Source organism: Prionailurus bengalensis, chromosome C1, assembly GCF_016509475.1.
Source record: "Prionailurus bengalensis isolate Pbe53 chromosome C1, Fcat_Pben_1.1_paternal_pri, whole genome shotgun sequence".
In the NCBI taxonomy this organism is placed as follows: Eukaryota; Metazoa; Chordata; class Mammalia; order Carnivora; family Felidae; genus Prionailurus; species Prionailurus bengalensis.
This window is the reverse complement of record NC_057345.1, coordinates 111818100-111841782: the sequence shown is the minus strand read 5'-3', so window position 1 is coordinate 111841782 and position 23683 is coordinate 111818100. Positions and strand designations below refer to the sequence as shown.

The 23683-nt window shown below is 40.4% G+C and overlaps 1 protein-coding gene across 9 annotated transcripts in view; it reads right to left on the bottom strand.

Moving 5' to 3' along the window:
- The window catches only part of IWS1 (interacts with SUPT6H, CTD assembly factor 1), a 47159-nt gene extending 28163 nt beyond the window's left edge, over positions 1–18996 (bottom strand). For 5 of the 9 annotated variants that reach the window (XR_006296787.1, XM_043576468.1, XM_043576462.1 and 2 more), the window contains exons 1-5: positions 18672–18977; positions 16517–16635; positions 3134–4283; positions 1537–1729; positions 940–997 (exon numbers count right to left, since the gene is read on the bottom strand). Coding sequence is in view for 8 of the 9 variants with exons in the window: in XM_043576468.1 (XP_043432403.1) it covers positions 940–997; positions 1537–1729; positions 3134–4283; positions 16517–16635; positions 18672–18705 (1554 nt within the window). In the remaining variant the exon portion in view is untranslated. Of the gene's footprint in view, positions 1–939; positions 998–1536; positions 1730–3133; positions 4284–16516; positions 16636–18671 lie in introns of all 9 variants that reach the window. The other 4 variants (XM_043576469.1, XM_043576464.1, XM_043576467.1 and 1 more) reach the window with 3 other exon arrangements.
- Between the last annotated feature and the right edge of the window lie 4687 nt (positions 18997–23683).

Genomic DNA, 23683 nt, shown 5'->3' with positions numbered 1-23683 from the left:
AAGTTAGTTAACATACAGTGTAGTCTTGGTTTCAGGAGCAGAACCTAGTGATTCATCTCTTACGTAAGACACCCAGTCCGAGCTTACCTGTTTAGGTATCTGTCTTTTGCTAGCTTTGGGCTTAGTAATTCTTTGTTACCTTATTCCTCTGCTGATGAGATTTTTAAGTATTTTGTCTAGCTTTTCTAGTTGTCCTTAGCAGAAAGGTTGGTCCAAATTACCTAGCCTACCATAGCTAGAATCACAAGTTCCATAAGTACTGTGAATCCTTCTCTTCAGCATTATAACGTACCTTCTGTCGTCTCTTAACATGTTCCTCCCAATTAATTCAATTTTGCCTGTTACTTTCCTTCTATGCCTCTGTATACACTTTTATTCCACTTTCTGAATCCTTTCTTCTCGATTTTTCTACTGAATACACACTTTTTTTTTTTTTTTAAAAAAACATTTTTTTTTTCAACGTTTATTTATTTTTGGGACAGAGAGAGACAGAGCATGAACGGGGGAGGGGCAGAGAGAGAGGGAGACACAGAATCGGAAACAGGCTCCAGGCTCTGAGCCATCAGCCCAGAGCCTGACACGGGGCTCGAACTCACGGACTGCGAGATCGTGACCTGGCTGAAGTCGGACGCTTAACCGACTGCGCCACCCAGGCGCCCCTAAAAAAAAACATTATTGAGAGAGCGCAAGCAGGGGAGGGGCAGAGAGGGGCACGGGGGATCTGAAGCGGGCTCTGCATTGACAGGCTGACAGCAATGATCCTGAACTCACAAACCTCAAGATCATGAGCTGTGAAGTCCGATGCTCGATGCTCGACTGAGCTACTCAGGTGCCTTTACATACCTGTTTATTTCTACTTATTGGAATTACCTATTTGGGAACCACTGTCACAGAAATAGAAAGAGCATATTTAAAGAAATATCTCCATCTTATACTTACTGTAAATTCTTCTTCCTCTTCATCACCAGATTCTCCAAATATGTCTGCAATAAGATTTCTAGAAGAGAAGGAAATCATTTGCTTTCTTCTCATTTACACAGGAACCACAAAATCTTTTTCTAACAAGATACAATTTACGTATCATAAAATGTGCAGATCTTAAGTGTCCGTTTCAGTGGGTTTTGAGAAAAGACAACATTCACATAGCCATTACCCTAATCAAAATATAGAACAACTTGATCTCTCCAGAAAGTCCATCCCTTTCCAGTCAATACCCTACATGAACATCTTAAAGCCAACCACCATTCTGATTGCCGTCATCACAGATTAATTTTGCCTGCTCTTGAACGTCACATAAGTGGAATCAGACACGTCCTCTTTTTCTTTCACTTAATATTCTGAGATTCATCTATGTTATAGTACATAACAATAGTTCAGGAACTGAAATCCTGAATCCCCCCAAATCATGCAATCGGGCAGGATATACTGTATCACCTCCCAATAAAATTTTAATACAAGTTTAAAAAACTTAAAAGACAAACCCCTCTCTACCACCTCACATGAACCCTTGAAAACTCACGTTATGCTGTCACTTACTCTTCTTCATTCCCCGACTCACTATCACTCCCAAACAGATCCTTCTCTTCGTTCTTCTTATCAGACAATTCTTCTTTTCCTGCTTCTTCTTCACTGTCAGAAGCTAGAGTCTTCTCTCTCTTGCCTGGTTTATCTGATACAACATCACTGTCAGAGTCATCTGCATCAGAGACAACCCGACTCTTCTTTGCTGCTGTGAAAAAAAAGTTCAAAATATCCTTAATCTTATTTGTCATGATCATGGTATTACTAAGAATAACAGGTGCTTTTAAAATGGCAGTACTCAGCAAAAATCAAAGGGCTCCTAACACACAGCTTAGAATAATAATTAAAAAGAAAAATAACTAGGGGCACCTGGCTGGCTCAGTCAGAGGAGCAAGAGACTCTTGACCCGAGTCATGAGCTGGAGCCCCAAGCTGGGTGCAGAAATTAAATAAATACTTCATTTAAAAAGAACGGTACTAAAAAGTTCAGAGTCATATTACAATTATCTGTTATTGTTTAGGAAAAAGGGGCCAGAAGATGAAGAACGAAACTGTCAACATAAAAGCGGGCATCAATAGGCACCTTTCCTTTGGGGGAACAGAAAAACTGAAGACTGCAATGATATGCAGAATTAGAGTCCCTTCTATTTTGCTGAGTATTAGCAGCACTGAAAAGGTTTAGATATTCTTTTCCCCTTACTTCCTGATCATCACTGGTCGGTTTGGAATTTCTCATCTCCCCCAGTAAACTAGCTGGCACATGTGTGAGGCTCTTTTTCCTTCTCCTATAACTGCCAGGTCATAAGGAAATATGTCTTCTCCCCACTCAAAAGTAAGTTTCATAAAAAAGTAATCAAGGGGCGCCTGGGTGGCTCAGTCGTTAAGTGTCCGACTCTTGATTTTGGCTCAGGTCATGATTTCAAAGGTCATGATTTCTCACTCGTGAGGTTGAGTCCTACATCAGGCTCTGCGCTGACAGTGCAGAGCCTGCTTTGGATTCTCTCCCTCCCTTTCTCTCTGCCCCTCCCCTGCTCATGCTCTCTTAAAATAAATAAACATTAAAAAAAAGTAATGAAGTGAAAACTATTATCCATGAAAATAGGGGCCCAGCTAGCAAAGACTGGAAAGAGACACGAAGTCTCTAAATACAGTCCATCACAAACTTCCTTGTATTTGGCAACTATCTGACGATGTTTAACAAGACAGGTACCCATGGGAGCTCAGTCACTATCTACATGGGATCTAACGGATTAACTGTCAGATCCACAGCCAAGTCTGCACCCAGCTGGGTTTGCACATAAACAGATTTCTTTGAAATATTACTCTTCCCCACAGAAAACTATCTTTCATGTTCCCATGGAAACTCCATTAGTTTACTGTTTTGAACCAGTAAGACCTTAACCAATGCTCCTAAAACAACTCAAAGCCAATTTAACACTAAGATCAGCCCCTGAAAACCAAGCAAAACTAGTGTCCTAGTGATATTTTAGAATATCAAGTTGAATGAGATAGTAGAGATCTAACATTTCAGAAACACACAGAGCTTCGCAGTCACAAGCTCAGACAAGAATGAAAACTATGCACAAACAGTTCAAAAAAGGAAGCATCCTTACATGCTTTCTCTTCATCTTCACTGTCAGAAAGCACAGCAGCTTTTCGCTTTGCTACTTTCTCCTCTTCCCCGACTTTTTCTTCATCTTCGTCACTGTCAATTTTTGGCCTTTTGGGTTCCTCCTCCTCACTGTCTGAACTCTGGATCCTTTTTCTGTCTATATGGCTATCTGAACGAAAGGAGTCCTTCTGCATTTCTGCATCCTCTCCCTTGTTCTCCCCATCGCTGTCCTCGTCCGACTCTGGCTTCTCTTTGTGCCTGGAGGCATCCTCAGTTTCGGAATCACTGGCGGGTCCCTTCTGAGGCTCCTCGCTCTCAGAGTCACTGACTCGGGGCTTGGGAAGCTCCTCGTTTTCTGAATCACTGGCCTGGTTCCTTGGGGGGTCCTCACTTTCCGAATCACTGACACGGGGTTTGGGAAGCTCCTCATTTTCTGAGTCGCTGGCTTGGTGCCGTGGGGGTCCCTCACTTTCTGAGTCACTGACACGGGGTTTGGGAAGCTCCTCATTTTCTGAGTCGCTGGCTTGGTGCCGTGGTGGGTCCTCACTTTCTGAGTCACTGACACGGGGTTTGGGAAGCTCCTCATTTTCCGAGTCGCTGGCCTGAGTCCTCTGAGGCTCCTCACTCTCCGAGTCACTGACCCGAGGCTTAGGAAGCTCCTCACTTTCCGAATCACTAATTCTAGGCTTGGGAAGCTCCTCGTTTTCGGAATCACTGGCCTGGTGCTGTGGGGGCTCCTCACTCTCGGAGTCACTGATTTGAGGTTTTAGAACATCCTCTGTTTCAGAGTCACTAGCAGGACTTTTGGGGAGCTCTTCCATCTCTGAATCACTGGCAGGATGCTTTCTAACATCTTCATTTTCTGAATCGGTTGCGTGCCCATTAAGAAGGTCCTCATTTTCCGAATCACTGACAGGTAGCTTCCTGGTCTCCTCACTCTCAGAGTCACTCGCACGCTGATGAGTGTCCTCATTTTCAGAATCACTTGCAACAGGCTCTGCATGCTCCTCAGATTCAGAGTCACTGTCCTTTTGCCTTTGAAGCTCCTCACTTTCAGAGTCACTGGCATTAAGGTTTGAGGGGTCATCATTCTCAGAATCCGTCACATGATGTCTTTTGTTGAGGCCATCCTCTCGATCACTAGGTTCATTCTAAAATATCAAGGGCGAAAAAATTAGTAAAGTGCAAGAAAAACGTTTAGTAGAGAAATGTTAAAATTTCTCAACATTTTTTCAAATACAGGAATATGCACACGTCAAAAAAAATTCTTGTTCCACACCTATATAGAAACACCCCACTTTAAAGAAGACCATCTACCTGTGAAATGGCTAACATGGTTTAGATCCCATAATGGGAAAAGATAACCAGTTTTCAGCAAAACAAACGTGTAAAGCATGCCACCAGATTACTATACAGGAGGCTTATATCCTGAAAAGCTAGCCAAAAAAAAAAAAAAAAAGCCTGACTTTTCCACATAATTCTAGCTCCTAAAAATGTATTTTTCACAGAAATACAAGCAAACATGTACCCAACTTTTTTTTTTTTTTTAATATTTAATACTAAGAGAGAGAGAAAGGGGTGGGGGGAGGGAGAGAGGGAAGGGGTGAGCAGCAGAGAGAGGGAGACACAGAACCTTGAAGCAGGCTCCAGGCTCCGAGCTGTCAGCACAGAGACCAATGCAGGGCTTGGACCCACAAGCCATGAGATCAGACCTGAACTGAAGTCAGACGCTCAACCAACTGAGCCACCCAGGTGCCCCTACATGTACCCAAGTTCTTCTTAAAAGAAACATTCTTGGGTTCTATAAAGTTAAAATTATTGTAAGAAAAAAAACTATGAAACTTTAAGGGTGAAATGATATGCAGGGCATATTCTCCCAGGAGAATCTGAACAAACAAGGAGAGGGGTAGTTAGTTCACACCGACTAAGCACCTAGTAACAGCCCAACTCCCAGGAGGCTCTCTCCTGCTAGTTCATTTACTCCTCACAACAGTACTTTTCACAATAACAAAACTGAGGCTTGGAGCAGCCTGGGTCATACACCTAGTAATCCTGGTACAAAAGTTTAAGTTTTAGGAAAAACGTGATATAACTATAGCAACATAATGTTAAGAGAAATAATCTGAGAACAGAGAGTATAAACTTGATATATGTATATTAGAACTACATTTTTCCAAATGTAAAGAACAAGATATAAAATTATATATACACCAAAATACTAGTAACTGGGATCGGGGAGATTTTTTCTCATCTAGTATTTGACCTTTCAATAACATGGTGATTAATATTCTGTTTTAAAAAGTGAAAGTGTTTCTGTGACTTTTCCCCATTAAAAATGTTCTGAGCCAAATATTTCTCTTTAGAATATATGACTGACATTACCTGAAATTACCAGAGATGAGTTTTCAAGGAGCAAAGAATTTTTAATAATGTTTATGCCCACCAGCATGCTATGAAATAATTCAGTGACAAGATAAATGGCAAGAAAAAGTCTTCAGAAAACTTGTCCTTTAACTTGCCTCCAGCTCATTTAAAGTACGCTGTGATAGACTACAAAACATTATACAACAAGCTTTGAAGCCTAAGTTTGAGGGGGTTTTTTCTGTCCATATTTTAGGACCATCTCGACAGCACAGCATTCCAAATAAACAATAATTGCTGAACATATTTATTCAAATAAAACATGTGCAGGAAACTTTCTAAAATCATAAACTTTTCAAGTTTCCTACAGGCACTTTTCTTTAGCACTGGGCATTCAGCACAGCACTGGATTCCTTCCCAGCCATACATCCTATTATCCCATTAAAATAGGTGTGTATAAAATGTGATATAAGGACAGGAAAAGTAACACACTCTTGCACTACAGTGCAATACTCCATATATTGCTAAAAGTCTACTTGAAAAACTATCTTAATGGTCTTTAACTATGAAAATATAATTTAGAATGTTAAGTCCTAAGAAGGCAGGCATTTTTGGCCTGTTTTCTTCATTGAGGTATCTTCAGAGCACAGAATGGATTCTGGTATATATACACCAAGTGGGAATACATCTGACCCTTGAACAACATGGGAGAGGAATGTCAGAGGTGCTGACCGCACCCCCCCGCCCCACACACAGTTGAAATTTGTAACTACTGACTTCCCAAAACTTAACTAATTAGCCTACTGCTGCCTAGAAGCCTTACTAGTAACTTAAACTGTCAATTACCACATATTTTTAGTATGTTATATATTTTGTATACTATTTCTTATAACAAAGTAAGCTAGAAAAAGTGCTATTAAAGAAAATCGTTAAGGGGGAGCTTGGGTGGCTCAGTCAGTTAAGCATCTGACTCTTGATCTCAGTCAGCTTGGGCCTTGATCTCAGGATCATAGTTCAAACCCCACAGTGGGCTCCACACTAGGTGTAAAGCTTACTTAAAAAAAATAATACTAAAAACTAAAAAACTAAAAAAAAAAAGAAAATCATAAGGAAGAGAAAATACATTTAAGCACTGTATTTATTAAAAACAAAAACATAGGGGCGCCTGGGTAGCTCAGTCAGTTAAGTGTCCGACTTCAGCTGGGGTCATGATCTCGCAGTTTGAGAGTCCGAGTCCAACATCAGGCTCTGTGCTGACAGCTGGAACCTGGAGCATGCTTCAGACTCTGTCTCCCTCTCTCTCCACCCCTCCCATGCTCATGCTCTATCTTTGTCTCTCAATAATAAATAAATGTTAAAAAAAAATTTTTTAAAAAATAACAAAACACATATAGGGGTCCCTGGGTGACTTAGTCCGTTGAGCATCTGACTTCAGCTCAGGTCATGGTCTCATGGTCCATGAGTTCACGCCCCACACTGGGCTCTAAGTTGACAGCTCAGAGCCTGGGGTCTGCTTCAGATTCTGTGTCTCCCTCTCTCTGCTCCCCGCCCCCCCTCAACTAGTGCCTCTGTCTGTGTCTCTCTGAGGTAAATAAACATTAAAAAAAAATTTTAAACACACACACACACACAAGTGGTGCCACGCACTTTAAACCTATGTTGTCCAAGGGCCAACTATAATTTAAAGTGAGGAATAATTAACTATGTGCAAGGTGGTAGGAGTCAAGGATGAACATGTCTCAGTGCCTGAAGCTGCTTTCTATGAACCAGCCAAATGTATCATAACAACATAAAGTAGTATGTGCTGTCATGAAGGTATGCACAATATTGTGAAAGCCTACAGGAAGTGATCTATAGGAGACTGGGCTTTAGTAAGTATGCAGACAAAAGTATTTACAACTAGTTTGTAATGACAGAGTTAAAAAAAAAAATTAACGAGATTATTGAGGGAAAGCAAGACATACAGGCACCAGAAGAGGCCACTAAAGCAGGAGGCAAAGGGAAAACTATAACCGGCTTTCGAAATGCTTTCCATGACATACCTATGACAGAATTCTAACAGTTTGTTTGTGTGTGACTCAATTTATTTTCTCTGTAAGCAACAGAAACCATCTCTGGCTTATCTTCAGAAAAAAAGAACAAAAGAACAATATTCCCAGAATGTAAGTGCAACTGACTAAAGACTCAGAAAGGGTAGGAACCAAGGCAGCTCAGAGAGCTTAGAAAAGGGAACTTGAGGACTTTTCTGCTAGAGCACAATCAATACCATGATTCACTCTAACCATGCCAAACTTCTGTGTCTGGGCTCTAAATTTTAACCTCCCAGGACAGATGATCCAATTGGCCATGGCAACATCAGATGTTGTGACTCAGTGTTCACTGGGTTACAGCTACAGCAGGGACACAGTATTGGGAGCCGATGCCAGAGAGGGAAGAGATACCATGAACTGGACAGTCATTCTCAAACTTACCTGCTGCACTCTACCCTGGATTTCTAGACACACGGTGTATACATTCTAAAATAAGCAACCATGACAAGGACATTACATACATTAAGGTTTGTGAAACATGAATTCTCATCAATTTTTGAGGAGTTTCATAAAAACTGGGTGTCTATTCATTATATGTAACATGGTGAAGACAAAAAAGTGAGAAATTACTGCAGTAAGAAAGTGCTAGTCGACAGACTCAAGTTAGAGAATTCACTTAGGCAATGACATCACAGGATTTAGGAAAAGAATCCATTAGAAATGATACAATTATGCTTAAAAGTCATCAAGACAATATTCAATATTTTTAGACTGGTTTCAACAATTAGTTTAAGTTGCAAACTTCAAAAATCCAAAATACAGTTCTTTAAAAGTCAGGTATGAATATAACAAATCAATAGTAGAAATTGCCATTTTAAATGCCATGTTCTTAATAATTTAAAAAATTCCCTAATTGCTAATTGCCAGGGAAACTGACCACTCTGAGGTTTCTCAGAAGCTTTAGAAATGTCTATAATACCTCATACCTCCTGCTTACAATCGTTCACACTGTAGATCCAAATAATTACCCATAATGAATGATGTGGTCGTTTGTCTCAGCATACAAATAGTAACCACACTCCTTATGGACCGAGGCCACAATACTCCAATACGCGTGCACAGAGATGATTAACGTTTTAAAATTACAAAGTAAATGATAAAACTGCCATAAAGCAAATATCAATTTGTAAATTTCAAAGTATATAAACGTTAAATAGAAATCCTTGTAAAGAACTAAACTGAGGATACTTGTTTCTTTCTTATCCATTGGAAGAGTCAAATAAAACTGTTGAACATGCATACTAAACTACCAATATAAATTGGTAAAACATTCCAACACCAAGTCACACAGTAAAATATCATGAGGAAATTTCTACAGATTTTCAAAACCATGTTGTTTCACTGGCTCTTAGTTCCAGAAGATACATCTGAAGTCCCCATCTTGGGAATTTGTCAATACATATCACCTTTATTAGTGTGTGAAAGAAACTAAGAAATCCGGCAACAAAATTACACAATGCTGTTAATCCAGTGTAGCTCCTGGAGTGCTGCAAGGCTTTGACTTTGAGAAAACTCCAATTTTACAGCTAGCATTATAACAAAATGTAACTATATACCAGTGTCCTTTGTCTGTCAAAAGATAGTTGACCTTAGAATCAGATAATCAACAAAAGCACTCCTCATGACAAGTGGAAAAAGCAAATTGTACACAAAGCTTAAAAGTTCATAATGATGAAGCAAACTCCTACTCCTGCCTTCCTCCCCAGGCTCACTTCTGCCCTCTCTCCAACATCAACCAACTGCACCAGCAGTTCCCAAACTTTAGTGTATGTAAGAATCATTTGGGGAGCTTTGGTGAAAAACATACAGATTTTTGTGCTTCTCACCTCCAGATATTAATCCAGTAAGTCTGAAGAAGAGGTCAAAGAATCTGCATTTTGACACCTAATCCCAGTGATTGTAAATGCATGTTAAAATTCTTCTGCAGGCATATGGAACTACTAATTTCACTACTGCTACCTTCATGTCTTTACAAATACTGTTCCCCTTGCCTCGAATACTTCCCTCCCACCTTGTCCTTATGATACCTCAAAACCAGGCAAAAACAGCCTCTTCCTGAAGCCTCTCTAGACAGAATGGGCTGTGTGCCACGTAATGAAACAGTTAAGAACACAGACTCCAGAGTCAGAAAGATCTGGGTCCAAACCCTAGCTCGGCCATTTTCTACTCCGTCCTCTAGGGAATTTTCTTAACTTCTCAAAGCCTCAGTGTTCTCAATCTGATGGAGTTAAGGATGGTATCTATACTAAGAGAGCTGTTTTGAGGATCAAAAGAATGAAAAGTGGTTAGCACAGTGCCTCTAAACTCTCGATAAATGCTACTAGCCATTCATATCAAAATACCTGATTATTTAATTACAAAATATTCACCCTTCAAGACTCAGCCCAAACAGATCATCTGAAATGGCTGAGCTACTTAGCTATTCTTTCCTTCATACCCCCATAGCATCTTCTACCTTTACATCAATGAAAGATGATGTTTACACAATTATCTTTATAACACACTGACCTTAAGATCAGAGACCCATTTAAAAAAAAAAAAAAATCTCTTGGGGCGCCTGGGTGGCGCAGTCGGTTAAGCGTCCGACTTCAGCCAGGTCACGATCTCGCGGTCAGTGAGTTCGAGCCCCGCGTCGGGCTCTGGGCTGATGGCTCAGAGCCTGGAGCCTGTTTCCGATTCTGTGTCTCCCTCTCTCTCTGCCCCTCCCCCGTTCATGCTCTGTCTCTCTCTGTCCCAAAAATAAATAAACGTTGAAAAAAAAATTTTTTTAAATAAAAAAAAAAAAAAAATTAAAATAAATGGTGCTGGGAAAACTGGACCCCTATCTTTCACCATACATAAATTTCCATTTAAAATGCATTGAAGACTTAAATTTAAGATTGTACACCATAAAACTCCTAGAAAAAAAATAGAGGATAGGCTCCTTGACATCAGCCTTTGTGATGATTTTTTGGATTTGACACCAAGAGCAACAATGAACAAGTGGGACTACATCAAACTAAGAAGCTTCTGCATAACAAAAAAAACTATCAACAAAATGAAAAGACAACCTAAGGAACTGAATAAAATACATGCAAAACATATATCTGAGAGGTGCCTGGTGTCGACTCTTTATCTTGGGGTCATTGAGTTCAAGCTACCTGTTGGGTATAGAGCCTACATAAAAAACCACATATCTGATATATACAAAGAACTGACACAACTCAACAGCAAAAAATACCCAATCCAATTAAAAAATAGGCAGAAGAGCTGAATATTTTTCTAAAGAAGACATACAAATGGTCAGCAAGTTCATGAAGAGGAGCTCAATATCACTAATCATTAAGGAAATGTACATCAAAACCACAATGATATATCACCTCACACCTATTACAATGAATGTCATAAAAAGACAAGATATAACAAGTGCTGGCAAAGATGTACATTCTTGGTGGGAACATAAGTTGGTGCAGCCACTATGGGAAACAGTATGGTGATTCCTCAAAAAACAGACCACATGATCTAGCAACCCCACCTCTGGACATATATCCAAAAGAAATGAAAGAAAAGAAGACACTGAAGAGATACCTGCACTCCTACATTTATTGCTACATTATTCACTAGAGCTAAAATATGGAAACCATCTAAGTGTCCATTAACAGATAAATGGATACCGGAGCACCTGGTGGCTCAGTGGATTAAACATCCATCCAGACTCTTGATTTTGGCTCAGGTCTTGATATCACAGTTGTGAGACTGAGCCCTGCATTGGGGTCTGCACTGAGTGTGGAAGATTCTCTTTGCCTCAACTTCTGCCCTCCCCAACTAACTAGTGGCTCTCAAAAAAACAAACAGAGGAACGGATAAAGAAAATATATATAAATATATATTATATACGTATGTATATACACACCATGGGATATTCAGCCACAGGAAAGAAGGAAAAACTGCCACTCGTGACAACACAGGTGGCCCTTGAAGGTGTTATGCTAAGTAAAATAAGTTAGAGAAAGATAATCATTGCATGGTATAACTTGTATGTGGAATCTTTAAAAAAAAAAAAAAAGTCATACTCAGAGAAACAAGGTAGGAAAGTAGTTGTCAAAGGTTCAGTGAGCAAGTGGAATGGGGAGATAAAAGAATACAAACTTTCAGCTATAAGATGAATAAGATCTGGGGATCTAACACGTAACACGGTGACTGTAACTGAGGACTCCATCCTGTAACTGAAATCTGCTATTGTAGAACTTAAATGTACTCACCAAAATAAATATGTGAATGACAAATATGTTAAAAAAGACATGACTACAGAAAAAACACAGTAAAATGGCAGACTCCAACTCCCTTAAAAACATTAGATTGTAAACGGATTAAACAAGCCAATCAAAAGATAGAAACTGGATTTAAAAAAAGATCCAACTACATGTTGTCTACAGGAGACACACTGTAGAATCAAAGACAGATTGTACATTCTTCTCAAGTGCACATGAAACATTCTCCAGGACAAACCATACACCAGGCCACGAAACAAACCTCAATGAATTTAAAAAGATAGATATTATTATACAGAGTAGCTCTCATACCACAATGCAATCAGAGTAGGAAAAATGGTAGCAATCTGAATATGAAAATAAAACAATTCCACTTACCAAGAATTAAAGAGAATAACACACTTAGGAATAAATTTTAAAAAGAAACACAACATTTGTACACTGAAAATTACAATGCAGTGTCAAAAGAAACTGAAATTTAAAACACCCTATATTCATGGATCTACATTGTCAAGATGACAACACTACCCAAAACCATCAACTCAATGCAATCCCTAATAGGACCCCAGCTCCCTTCCCTGCAGAAATTGACAAGCTGATTCTAAAATACATATGTAATGGGAAGCCTGGGTGGCTCAGTCGGTTAAGTGTCCAACTTAGGCCCAGGTCATGATCTAACAGTTCCGTTGGTTCAAGCCCCACGTTGGGCTCTGTGCTGACAGCTTAGAGCCTGGAGCTTGCTTCAGATTTGGTGTTTCCCTCTCTCTCTCTCTCTCAAAAATAAACATTAATAAAAAAATTTTTTTTAAATAAAATACATATGTAATTGCAAGGGACCCAGAAGAGATAAAATGTTAGAAAAGAACAAAGTAGCATTCACACTCCTTGATTTCAAAACTTACTCAAGGTACTATGGTATTGGTGTAAGTACAGACACAGATATGAATGAATTAGAACTGGAGATCCAGAAATAAACCCTTACATCCATGGCCAACTGATTTTTTTTTTTAATGTTTATTTGAGAGAGAGAGAGAGAGAGACAGAGAGAGAGAGAGAGAGAGAGAGAGAGAGAGAGAGCGCCTGAGTGGAGGTGGGGCAGAAGGAGAGGGAGACACAGAATTGCAAGCAGGCTACAGGCTCCAAGCTGCAAGCACAAGCCCCACATGGGGCTCAAACTCACAAACCACGAGATCATGACCTGAGCCGAAGTCGGACGCTTAACCAACTGAGCCACCCAGGAGCCCCTATAGCCAACTGATTTTTGACAAGGGCACCAAGACCATTCAATGAGGAAAGAAAATTCTCTTCAACAAATAGTGCTGAGACAACTAGACACCCACATGCAAAAGAATGGAACCTGACCCTTACCTCATAGAATATACAAAAATTAACTCAAAATCAACCAAAGATCTGTAAGAGCTAAAGTTATAAAACTCTTAAAACATAGGGGTAAATCTTCATGACCTTGGATTTGGCAAAGAATGTTTAGACATGCCACTAAAAACACAAGCAACACAAGGAAAAAAACCCCATAAATTGAACTTCATTAAAATAAGAAACTTGTGTGTGTGAAAGCACACTAAAGTGAAAAGGTAACTCATGTAACGGGAAAAAATATGTGCATATCAGTCACCTAATAAGGGACTGTATCCATACTATTTAAAGAACTCTTACAGCTCAATAAGAAAAAAAATTGCTCAACTAAAAAATGAATGAGGGATCTGAATGGACATTTCTCCAAGAAGATCCACCTACATAGACACTGAACATCATTACTCTTCAGAGAAATGTAAATTAAAACCACAATGAGATAATACTGCATATCCACTAAGATGTCTATTACCAAGGAGTCAGGTAATAACAAGAGTTGGTAAGGATAGAGAAATCAGAACCTTCATACACTACTGGTGGGAATGTAAAATGGTTCAGCCAACCTGGAAAACAGCTTGAGGGGTTCTTCAACTGAGAATAAAATTACCATATGGCCCAGTAATTCCACTCCTAGGAACATACCCAAGAGAAATAACATATGTCCACACAAAAACTTCTACATAAATGTTTACAGAAGCACTTCACCTAATAGCCAAAAGGTAAAAACTTAAATGTCCACCAACTGACAAATGGATAAACAAATGTGGTTTATCTATATAAGGGAATGTTATCACAAAAAGTACCAATACATACTACTATATATATATATGGATATGCTATATACATATACCCAACATATATGGTTTACAACAAACCTTGAAAATACCATGTTTAGTAAAAGAGCCAATCACAAGACTGCATATTATATATTTTCATTCATATGAAATGTCCAGAACAGGGAAGAATGGGGGCAGGGAGTGATAAGCAGGTAACAGCTATAGGGTTTCATTTTCAAGTGATAAAAATACTCTAAAATGGACTACGGTGATGGCTGCACTACTGTGAATATACTAAAGACCCTTGAAGTGCGTATTTTGAATGGGTGAACTGTATGGTATGTAAATTTATCTCAATAAGTGGTTTTTAAAAAAAGACAAGTGATAGTTTTCAAGATCAGAGGATGCAGAAAAAACCAAAATGAACAAAATACCAAGATTTTTAAAATAGGGTAAGTATTACTGATTTTTCCTTTATTTTTTTTTTTATGTTTGTTTATTTTTCAGAGAGAGAGCAAGAGAGGACAAGTGGGAGAGGGGCAGAGAGAAAAGAGAGGGACACAGAATCCAAAGCAGGCTCCAGGCTGAGCTGTGAGTGCAGAGCCTGATGCAGGGCTCAAACCCATGAACCATGAGATCATGACCTGAGCCAAAGTCGGGTGCTTAACCAGCTGAGCCACCCAGGAGCCCCCGATTTTTCCTTTTGCCTCAGGATCTTCTTTAAGCTTTAATATAGTTCCCAAATTTTTAACATGCACATTTATTTAGAATCCAGTTGATTACAAAAAAGTAGTTGAAGATGCTTAAAGGTAAGCCTACATTACATTTATAACTAAAGCACGAAGCCATGAGCCAATCTTCTCATGCTAGTTTCCAAAGTGGAAATCTTAATGAGAAGCTACACACTAAATAAACTGTAACAACATTTACATTATCAAGTAGTTTCTACGTATCAATCAATACATTATTAGAATTTAGTCTAAATGCGTAGGAGCATACAAAAAACTGAGGGGCATCATAACCACTAAAAAACTAAACATAACTAAAAGATAAGCCTTTCTCCCAGTCCATTTAGCCTCTCATCTTGAGTGCCCCCTACTTACCCTGCCCCTCTGGCTCCTTGGTGTTCCTTGAAGACATCAAGCACATTCACACCTTAGAGTCTTTGCCTGGAATGCTGTGTGTGTGTGTGTGTGTGTGTGTGTGTGTGTGTGTGTGTGTTCCTCTACACAGCCATGTGGATATTCCTTTACCACCCTTCACGCCTTGATCTGAAAGTCACTTTCTTTATAAGGCTTACATGTACCTCCCTATTTAACAACAAAACCTGCCTTCTATTCTGGCACCCTTCACCTTGCTCTAACATTCTTCTTTCTCCACAGCACTTATCATCTCTTAACAAACTGCACATTTTTAAAAAATGAATACTGTTTAAAGTTTTTATTTTGAAAGAGAGAGAGCACACATGCACACACAAGGCGAGGGGCAGAGAGAGAATCCCAAGCAGGCTCTGCACTGTCAGCACGGAGCTTTGACATAGGGCACGATCCCATGAACCATGAGATCATGACCTGAGCCAAAATCAAGAGTCAGATGCTTAACCAACTGAGCCACCCAGGTGCTCCCAAAATGAATACTGTTTAATGTCTTTCTCCCCCTGCTGAAAAATATATCTAAGAAGAGAAGCATTTTGGTGATGATGAGACCTCATTTAGTCCCAGGTAGGTCAAAAGAGCCTGACACATAATGGGTGCTCAATAAATATTTGTTAGATATATAAATACACTAATGACATTATTAAAGGACAGAATCAATAATACAATCTCAAAACTGGACAATTTTCCATTCTTCTGTAATCAAGCAAAATATATGCCAAATGAACTCCTTAAAAAAAAAAATTTGGTCATCTTATCATTCCCATGAGTTTCAGTTTGTGTTTAACAAAAACTTATAACAAACTTATTGTAAACTGTCTCAACTTTATTAACACTGTATAGTCCAGACTGTATAACCAGGGAAGCAAATTAAATAGTTTTAAAAATAAGATCCAATACAACTCTGTATTATGCAAAAACAGCTTTTTAAATTATATTTGCTTGTCAAATGCATTCTATGCTGGAAAAGTTCAGATTGAGAAAGTCAAATCCCAATAGGTGATGAAAACCCCATTAATTTTCTATTTCAACTGGCATCTCTTCAGCTTGTAAATGCTCACTGCCCCCCTAAGACATCATTTTGGGAATGGGGAGGCCTAGTCAAATATCAAAGGCCCTGGCTCATTTTCTGAATCAATATGCACATTTGAAAACTGCCTAATATCTGAAAGGGGATCCAATCAGAAATTATTTCCCTGTGATTTCCTACCAAACCAGACTATCCCTGTTTATTTTTAAAGCAGTTCTCTATTAATTTAAAACCCTTTACTCCCAGGGTTTGAAGCCTATACCACGTGACAGGAGCTCTACAACTCCTAAATAAAACATGTCTCACAGAATGCAAGGGAAAAGCCTCCCCAAAGATGTTGTTTAGCCAATACCTCTGAATGACGTTCTACACTTCCAGTGTCTGATCCAGAGTGTTGCTCATTTACATCATCCTCAACGTCTGACCCTGAATCCCGTTCATCCTGTACTGGGGTAGCGCCACCATCATCTGCTTAAAAATAAAACAAAAACCCACTTAAGGTGTAAGATGGAGAACATCTACAACCGAAATGAACACAATGCATCAAGAGTAATGTAAGAGCAAAGGTTACCACTGACGAAGCATAACTAATGAGACTAATGTTGAGAACAAAGCAAAAGTATAATGCTTACATAAACACCATCAGAACGTGTATTGTGACGCATGTGGCAGCAGAAAATACGTCATAAAAGAAACGTGAGGCTGAAGAAACATCACTAAGGGCCAAATCAACAACCTCTAAATAACAGTGTGCTCTTTGACTATTTCAACTTTATGTTAAAAACTGACTCTATTCTCTCCACAGCCCTTACTTACCACCTTCTAATGTACTACACGACTTACCAAGTTATTTTGTTTAATGTGGGTCTTTCCTCACTTGAATGAAAGGGCCAAAAGAGCAAGGATTTTGGTTCACTGCTGAATCCCTGGAGCCCAGAACACTGCCTGGTACAGTACAGTAAATATTTATTTATGAATGAAGAGCACAAGGAACTCCAGTACAGAAACAGTATAAACTCCTTAAAGTAACGCATACACTGTGCTATTGCAAAATGGTAAAAATGAGTTGCTACCTACCTTTACCCAATACTTTAAAAACAAAGTAAAATTGTATTGTGAGAGGGATTTAGGGCTGTTGGAGAATATGGGAAGACTCGGTTAGAAGTTTAATAAAAATAAACAAAACTTTAAAAATGAAACAGTCAACTACAGGAAAATCAAAAAAGTATAAGAATGAAATCACTATCGTACTAATGAGCTACTCTACTTGGCTAAGGAGTAAAGAATATTTACAGTCAAATTACAAACAATAATTCTGAAATGTAACAAACAATTAGGCTACACTAGTGAGAGTGTGGGGAAGAGGGCACATAAGAGGCTAAAATCCTGTCCTAGCACAATAAGAAATCATTATGGAATACCTAAAAATGATGCAACAAGAAAGAGGACAAGTTAAGAATATGGAGATAAGTATTTTTTTAAGTATGAAAAATCAGGGAACTGTTAATTTTTTTCAAGTCTTCTATAGCACTTAGTTCATATACATGTATTACACGTACTTCCTTACTTGAAAAATAATTTAAAAGTAATTTAGAACGAACTGAAAACACCAGGCAAACATTTTAGGCAAAACAGCAGTGCATGCCTGGAAATGCGTTTGTAGTCCTACTACTATTCGCTATCATACGTATGGAATCGAAGCGAACTCGAAACAGAAAAGAGATTATTAACATTTGGATATTCAGGCACTCCTGACAGAGAATACCTAATGGAACCTGGATGCAAAGTGAAAGGAAACATAACGTTCTTCCCCACTAGATAACTCCTTATTTGTCTTTCGATCTCCGGTGCCTAGCACAGTGTTAGCAAAGGGGGTGCCCAGTGTTTACCGAATAAACAGGACGAGGAAGGAGATCAAACTTAAGTGAGGACAAAGAGGAAAGATCTCAAGTGAAGTAAAGGCACAAAATCACCAGTGAGTGCCAGTCGTACACGCCTGACCCTAAAATACTTATACAACTCAAACAAAGGTCTTACGTTTTCCTTACTTGGAAACCAATGTTGCAAGCGAGATTAAGCTAGCCCTAACTCCAAGTGAGAAGTCTAGGAAAGATCCCGCACCCCCCAACGAACCGCTCCCTTCAATTCTCGCAAGACGCTCGCAACTCCCGAAAAAAAGAAAAAAAAAATCCCCTAACAGGAGAGACCTTCCCTAGGATAGGCACACAGAAGCGGTTTTTGTATGAAAGTAGCTTCCCAGTTTCAGCAAAAACCTTCGCCGATTCAGAAGACGGCTCTCCGTCTAGAATCCCCTCTCCAAGGTTCTAACTTCGGGGTCGCAGCAGACCGACGGCCTCTTTGAGCTTCACCTCACTGTCCTCGGAGGGCTCCGTCGGGGAGGGAACCTCTCCAGGGCCTCCCTCCCCTACCCCACGGGGGTGAGAGATCAAGCCCCGCGGAATAACCACTTCGACCCCCCAGCCCTGTCCCCCAAGTCCCTGCCCCACCTGACTGGTCGCCGCTGTAATATTCCGAATCCATGGCAGGCGGGCTCTCGGCGGGGAGTGTCCGCGCCCCGCGCCGCCCCCGTCACCTCCTTCCTGGCGGTGTGAACCCCAATGGCGCGGCCCAGTGCTCAGAGGCTCCCGCTCGACTAGAGGGTTTCGAGGATGAGGAGAATAAAACCGCAGCAGCAGCAGTCGCAAACACTAAAAGCCGCGACACAAGAGGCCGCACCCGGCAGGCCAGCAGGCGTGCGGTTCGGCGATCTACTTCCCAGAAACACCTCTGGGGCCAAAATGGCGTCTGCCCACGACCCTCAAAGGGATGCAGCGCGCAGGCGTCGTCCCCTGCCATCTGGCCAATGAAAAGACGCAACGGTAATGACGCACAGCGTGGCCGGAAAGGAGACTCCTGGGTAAATTGAGCGGGCGCACTGGCTTCAGTTAAATACCTTCCTTTAGAGGGATCGGGTCTGTCCCCCGCGGAGATGTTAATGTTACTTTATTGGTTCTCTTTTCGCGCGCCTTGGTTCAGGATCTTCTGAGTTACGCTTTTGGAAAATGAAGACACGCTACAATTACATCTGCATCCTACGGCCAAATAATCAGGGTTCCCGTCATGCAGCGAGGCGCTTGATTCCCGCCCTTAGTACGGGAAGGAAGTGGCACATTGCTTTCTGGGACTTGTAGTTCAAAGCCCAGGGAGCGCTGGTGCGTTACTAACTGGCGTGATTGAAAGGGCCGACTTGCAAGGCATCTTTTTTTTTCCTTTCTTGTATCTTTAACGACTCAGTTTCCGTCTTAAGAAGCCATTTGGTCAACAATAGGAAGTACAAGTTTTTGCTTCCAGATAGGTCCCCTGATAAAAGACATTGTTAAACTTTACTTGAGTCCCATGCCCTTGGTGAATAGCAATGGTTAAGAAACTTCCTGACTTATCAGTTATCTCGCAACCGCTTACTGTGAAGAACCACTCTTCTGCCTATGACCTAGATAAAACTCACGCTCCACTCTTTCCTGACCCTTTGTTCACCTTTGACAAGGCCAGGTAAAGACCTCCCCTTTTGTCTGAGCCTGCTCATAAGGTCAGACTCAGACCCCGCAACTTCCTGTTCTCTGTTTCATGAATATTTTGCTGAGATTAGAATTCTGCCCTCCCCCCTGAAACTACCTAGACACAGAGATAAGCACTTTTCTGTTCACCTGACTGGAACTTCTGCTTGTAAATCAATCTCAAGTATACATCATCCCACTTTTCTTCCTATGAAAATCTAAGGCAGAAACAACCTGTGTAGACATTGTGATTTTCATATCTGGAGTGCTCTCCCTATCACAATCTGAATAAAATCCAGAATGTTCCTGCCTTTTGATTAGAAGAGGGCCAGTACAGGTAAGCAAAGATTCCCCAGAAGGTGTAGACCTGCATACATTGGATCTTTTGTTAGCGAAGCATACATCTTAGACTGGATTTCTAGGTATGCCTAGCTTGTTGTAAGGCCTCATGTGGTGCCCTGGAAAGTCCATCTCCTACCCTGGGCTTGAGAGATGTGGATTCTCCCATGCCAGCTCTGCTATAAGTGCTCAAAGTACTCTTACTCACGACACATTCCTGCTTTGATAATCCTTGAACCCTTTGTTAGCCAGTAAGAGGATGCTAGCAGAACCCAGTTCTAGGCTCCAGAAATGGACATGGAAAGGGAAGGAAGAGAGAGGGGTGGTTTCTCCCTAGAAATTCTTATTTTCTTGTAAGAGTTCATCCCTTTCCCTGGGTAATAGAAACAGCTTTGAAATCTAAGTCTGCCCCCAACTGTGGGAATGACATTTTCTCAGGCTTTTATGAGAATCAGAATAAGAAATTAACAAAGGTATAAGGTATAAGATTAAACCAAAGGTATAAGATTAAAATATTAACTTTCCTTTCTTTGATAGAGGAGACCCCAGAATCTAGGCTCTCTTTGGAAGAGAGCAGGTGAGAATGGGTGAGATTGTACCTGTGTAAATAAAGCAAGATGATTAGGAAGTTTCAGTGGAAGGGAACCCAATGCAAATCCTGCTGTAAAGAGCTTATAATTTCACTGGAGGCACAAGACCAACAGCCATTAAACTGATTGGACTAAACAATGCAATTGCAGGAGAATAATTAGTGAATTTTATTTATTTTTATATTAAATATAATTTATTTTCAAATTGGTTTCCATACAGCACCCAGTGCTCATCCCAACAGGTGCCCTCCTCAGTGCCCATCACCCACTTTCCCCTTTCCCCCACCCCCCATCAACCCTCACTTTGTTCTCAGTATTTAAGAGTCTCTTATGGTTTGCCTCCCTCCCTCTCTGTAACTTTTTTTCCCCCTCCCCCCCCCCGCCCCCCGCCGCCCCTGGTCTTCTGTTAAGTTTCTCAGGATCCACATATGAGTGAAAGCATATGGTGTCTGTCTTTCTCTGCCTGACTTATTTCACTTAGCATAATACCCTCCAGCTCCATCCACGTTGCTGCAAATGGCCAGATTTCATTCTTTCTCATTGCCAAATGAGAATAATTACTGAATTTTGACATAAAGATTCTATCTGCCCCTGTGGTTTGGAGAGAGACAGAAGCTGACTGAACGTGCAGCAATGTGCTGAGACCCAGAAGGCTACAAAGAAGTATCAGATCTAGTTTTTGTACTCAGGAAGCCAATACCGTAGTTAGTGAGACAGGACAAACCTTTTGAACTAAATAAACAGAGGTTTAGTTAAAGCTGTGTGCTTGTCAATGTAAACACAGGTTCAGGAGAGTTTCCCAGAGCCTTTCCACCAGCTGGCTGTCCCTTAGGGCCCCCTGATAGAGAAATGCTAGAGCAACACAGATGTGCCTTTCTGAGTTTTGGCTGCCTTGCCTTTTAAGGGCTGGTGTTTCTCCAATCCCCAGGCCCCACTCCAGCCCCATCATGGTTGGTCCATGCTGGGGGGGGGGGGGTGGCGGGGGAGATGCACCCAAAAGGGAGGCTGTTTCTCCCACAAAAGATACTAAGGACAGAGAAGAGATGAAGGGAGGAAGGGCTTGCAGCAGTCCACTCTTTTCCTTGGATGATAACCTAGAGACACTAAGTACATGCAAGATTTATTTGGTCAGGCTTTTGAGACAACTGTAACTTGCCACACGTTTCCAGGAGTGAGGTTACACCATATATGAAGTGGCTTGACACTGGCAGAGCTGCGACCCGGGGCTCAGAGATCTGGGTTCTGGGCCAAGCTCTGGGCTTATTGTGCTTGCTGAGCCCCCTTTGAGTCTCAGTTTCCTCGTGTGTCAGATGAGAGTGTTGAATCAAAGATTTCAAGGCTCCTTAGTTTTATCGTTCTATGTCAGAGAAGCCAGGTCTCCATGTCTGACCATCCTCCTTGCGCTTGAGCCGCTAGGGGGCCCCCACTAGTGCAAAAACCAATGGAACGAGTACATCCTAAGCCTCCACACCTGGCCCTGTGGTCCTTCTCTCACATTCCAGCCTCGCAACTCACCGGACACACCTAAGGTTTGTCCCGCCCCTTTGTTTGTAATACTGAAAACAGAGACTCATCTCAAGAAACAAGAAAAATCCCAAATACAAAACCTAACAGCACACCTAAAGGAAATAGAAGCAGAACAGCAAAGACAGCCTAAATCCAGCAGAAGAGAAATAATAAAGATCAGAGCAGAAATAAACAATATAGAATCTAAAAAAACTGCAGAGCAGATCAACGAAACCAAGAGTTGGGTTTTTGAAAAAATAAACAAATTGATAAACCTCTAGCCAGGTTTCTCAAAAAGAAAAGGGAGATGACCCAAATAGATAAAATCATGAATGAAAATGGAATTATTACAACCAATCCCTCAGAGATACAAGCAATTATCAGGGAATACTATGAAAAGTTATATGCCAATAAACTGGACAACCTGGAAGAAATGGACAAATTCCTAAACACCCACACACTTCCAAAACTCAATCAGGAGGAAATAGAAAGCTTGAACAGACCCATAACCAGCGAATAAATTGAATCAGTCATCAAAAATCTTCCAACAAATAAGAGTCCAGGACCAGATGGCTTCCCAGGGGAGTTCTACCAGACATTTAAAGCAGAGATGATACCTATCCTTCTCAAGCTATTCCAAAAAATAGAAAGGGAAGGAAAACTGAAGCCAGTATTACTTTGATTCCTAAACCAGACAGAGACCCAGTAAAAAAAGAGAACTATAGGCCAATATCCCTGATGAATATGGATGCAAAAATTCTCAATAAGATACTAGCAAATCGAATTCAACAGCATATAAAAAGAATTATTCACCATGATCAAGTGGGATTCATTCCTGGGATGCAGGGCTGGTTCAACATTCGCAAATCAATCAATGTGATACATCACATTAATAAAAGAAAAGATAAGAACCATATGATCCTGTCAATCAATGCAGAAAAGGCCTTTGACAAAATTCAGCAACCTTTCTTAATAAAAACCCTCGAGTAAGTCGGGATAGAAGGAACATACTTAAAGATAATAAAAGTCATTTATGAAAAACCCACAGCTAACATCATCCTCAATGGGAAAAAACTGAGAGCTTTTTCCCTGAGATCAGGAACACGACAGGGATGTCCACTCTCACCGCTGTTGTTTAACATAGTGTTGGAAGTTCTAGCATCAGCAATCAGACAACAAAAGGAAATCAAAGGCATCAAAATTGGCAAAGATGAAGTCAAGCTTTCACTTTTTGCAGATGACATGATATTATACATGGAAAATCCGATAGACTCCACCAGAAGTCTGCTAGAACTGATACATGAATTCAGCAAAGTTGCAGGATACAAAATCAATGTACAGAAATCAGTTGCATTCTTATACACTAATAATGAAGCAACAGAAAGACAAATAAAGAAACTTATCCCATTCACAATTGCACCAAGAAGCATAAAATACCTAGGAATAAATCTAACCAAAGATGTAAAAGATCTGTATGCTGAAAACTATAGAAAGCTTATGAAGGAAATTGAAGAAGATATAAAGAAATGG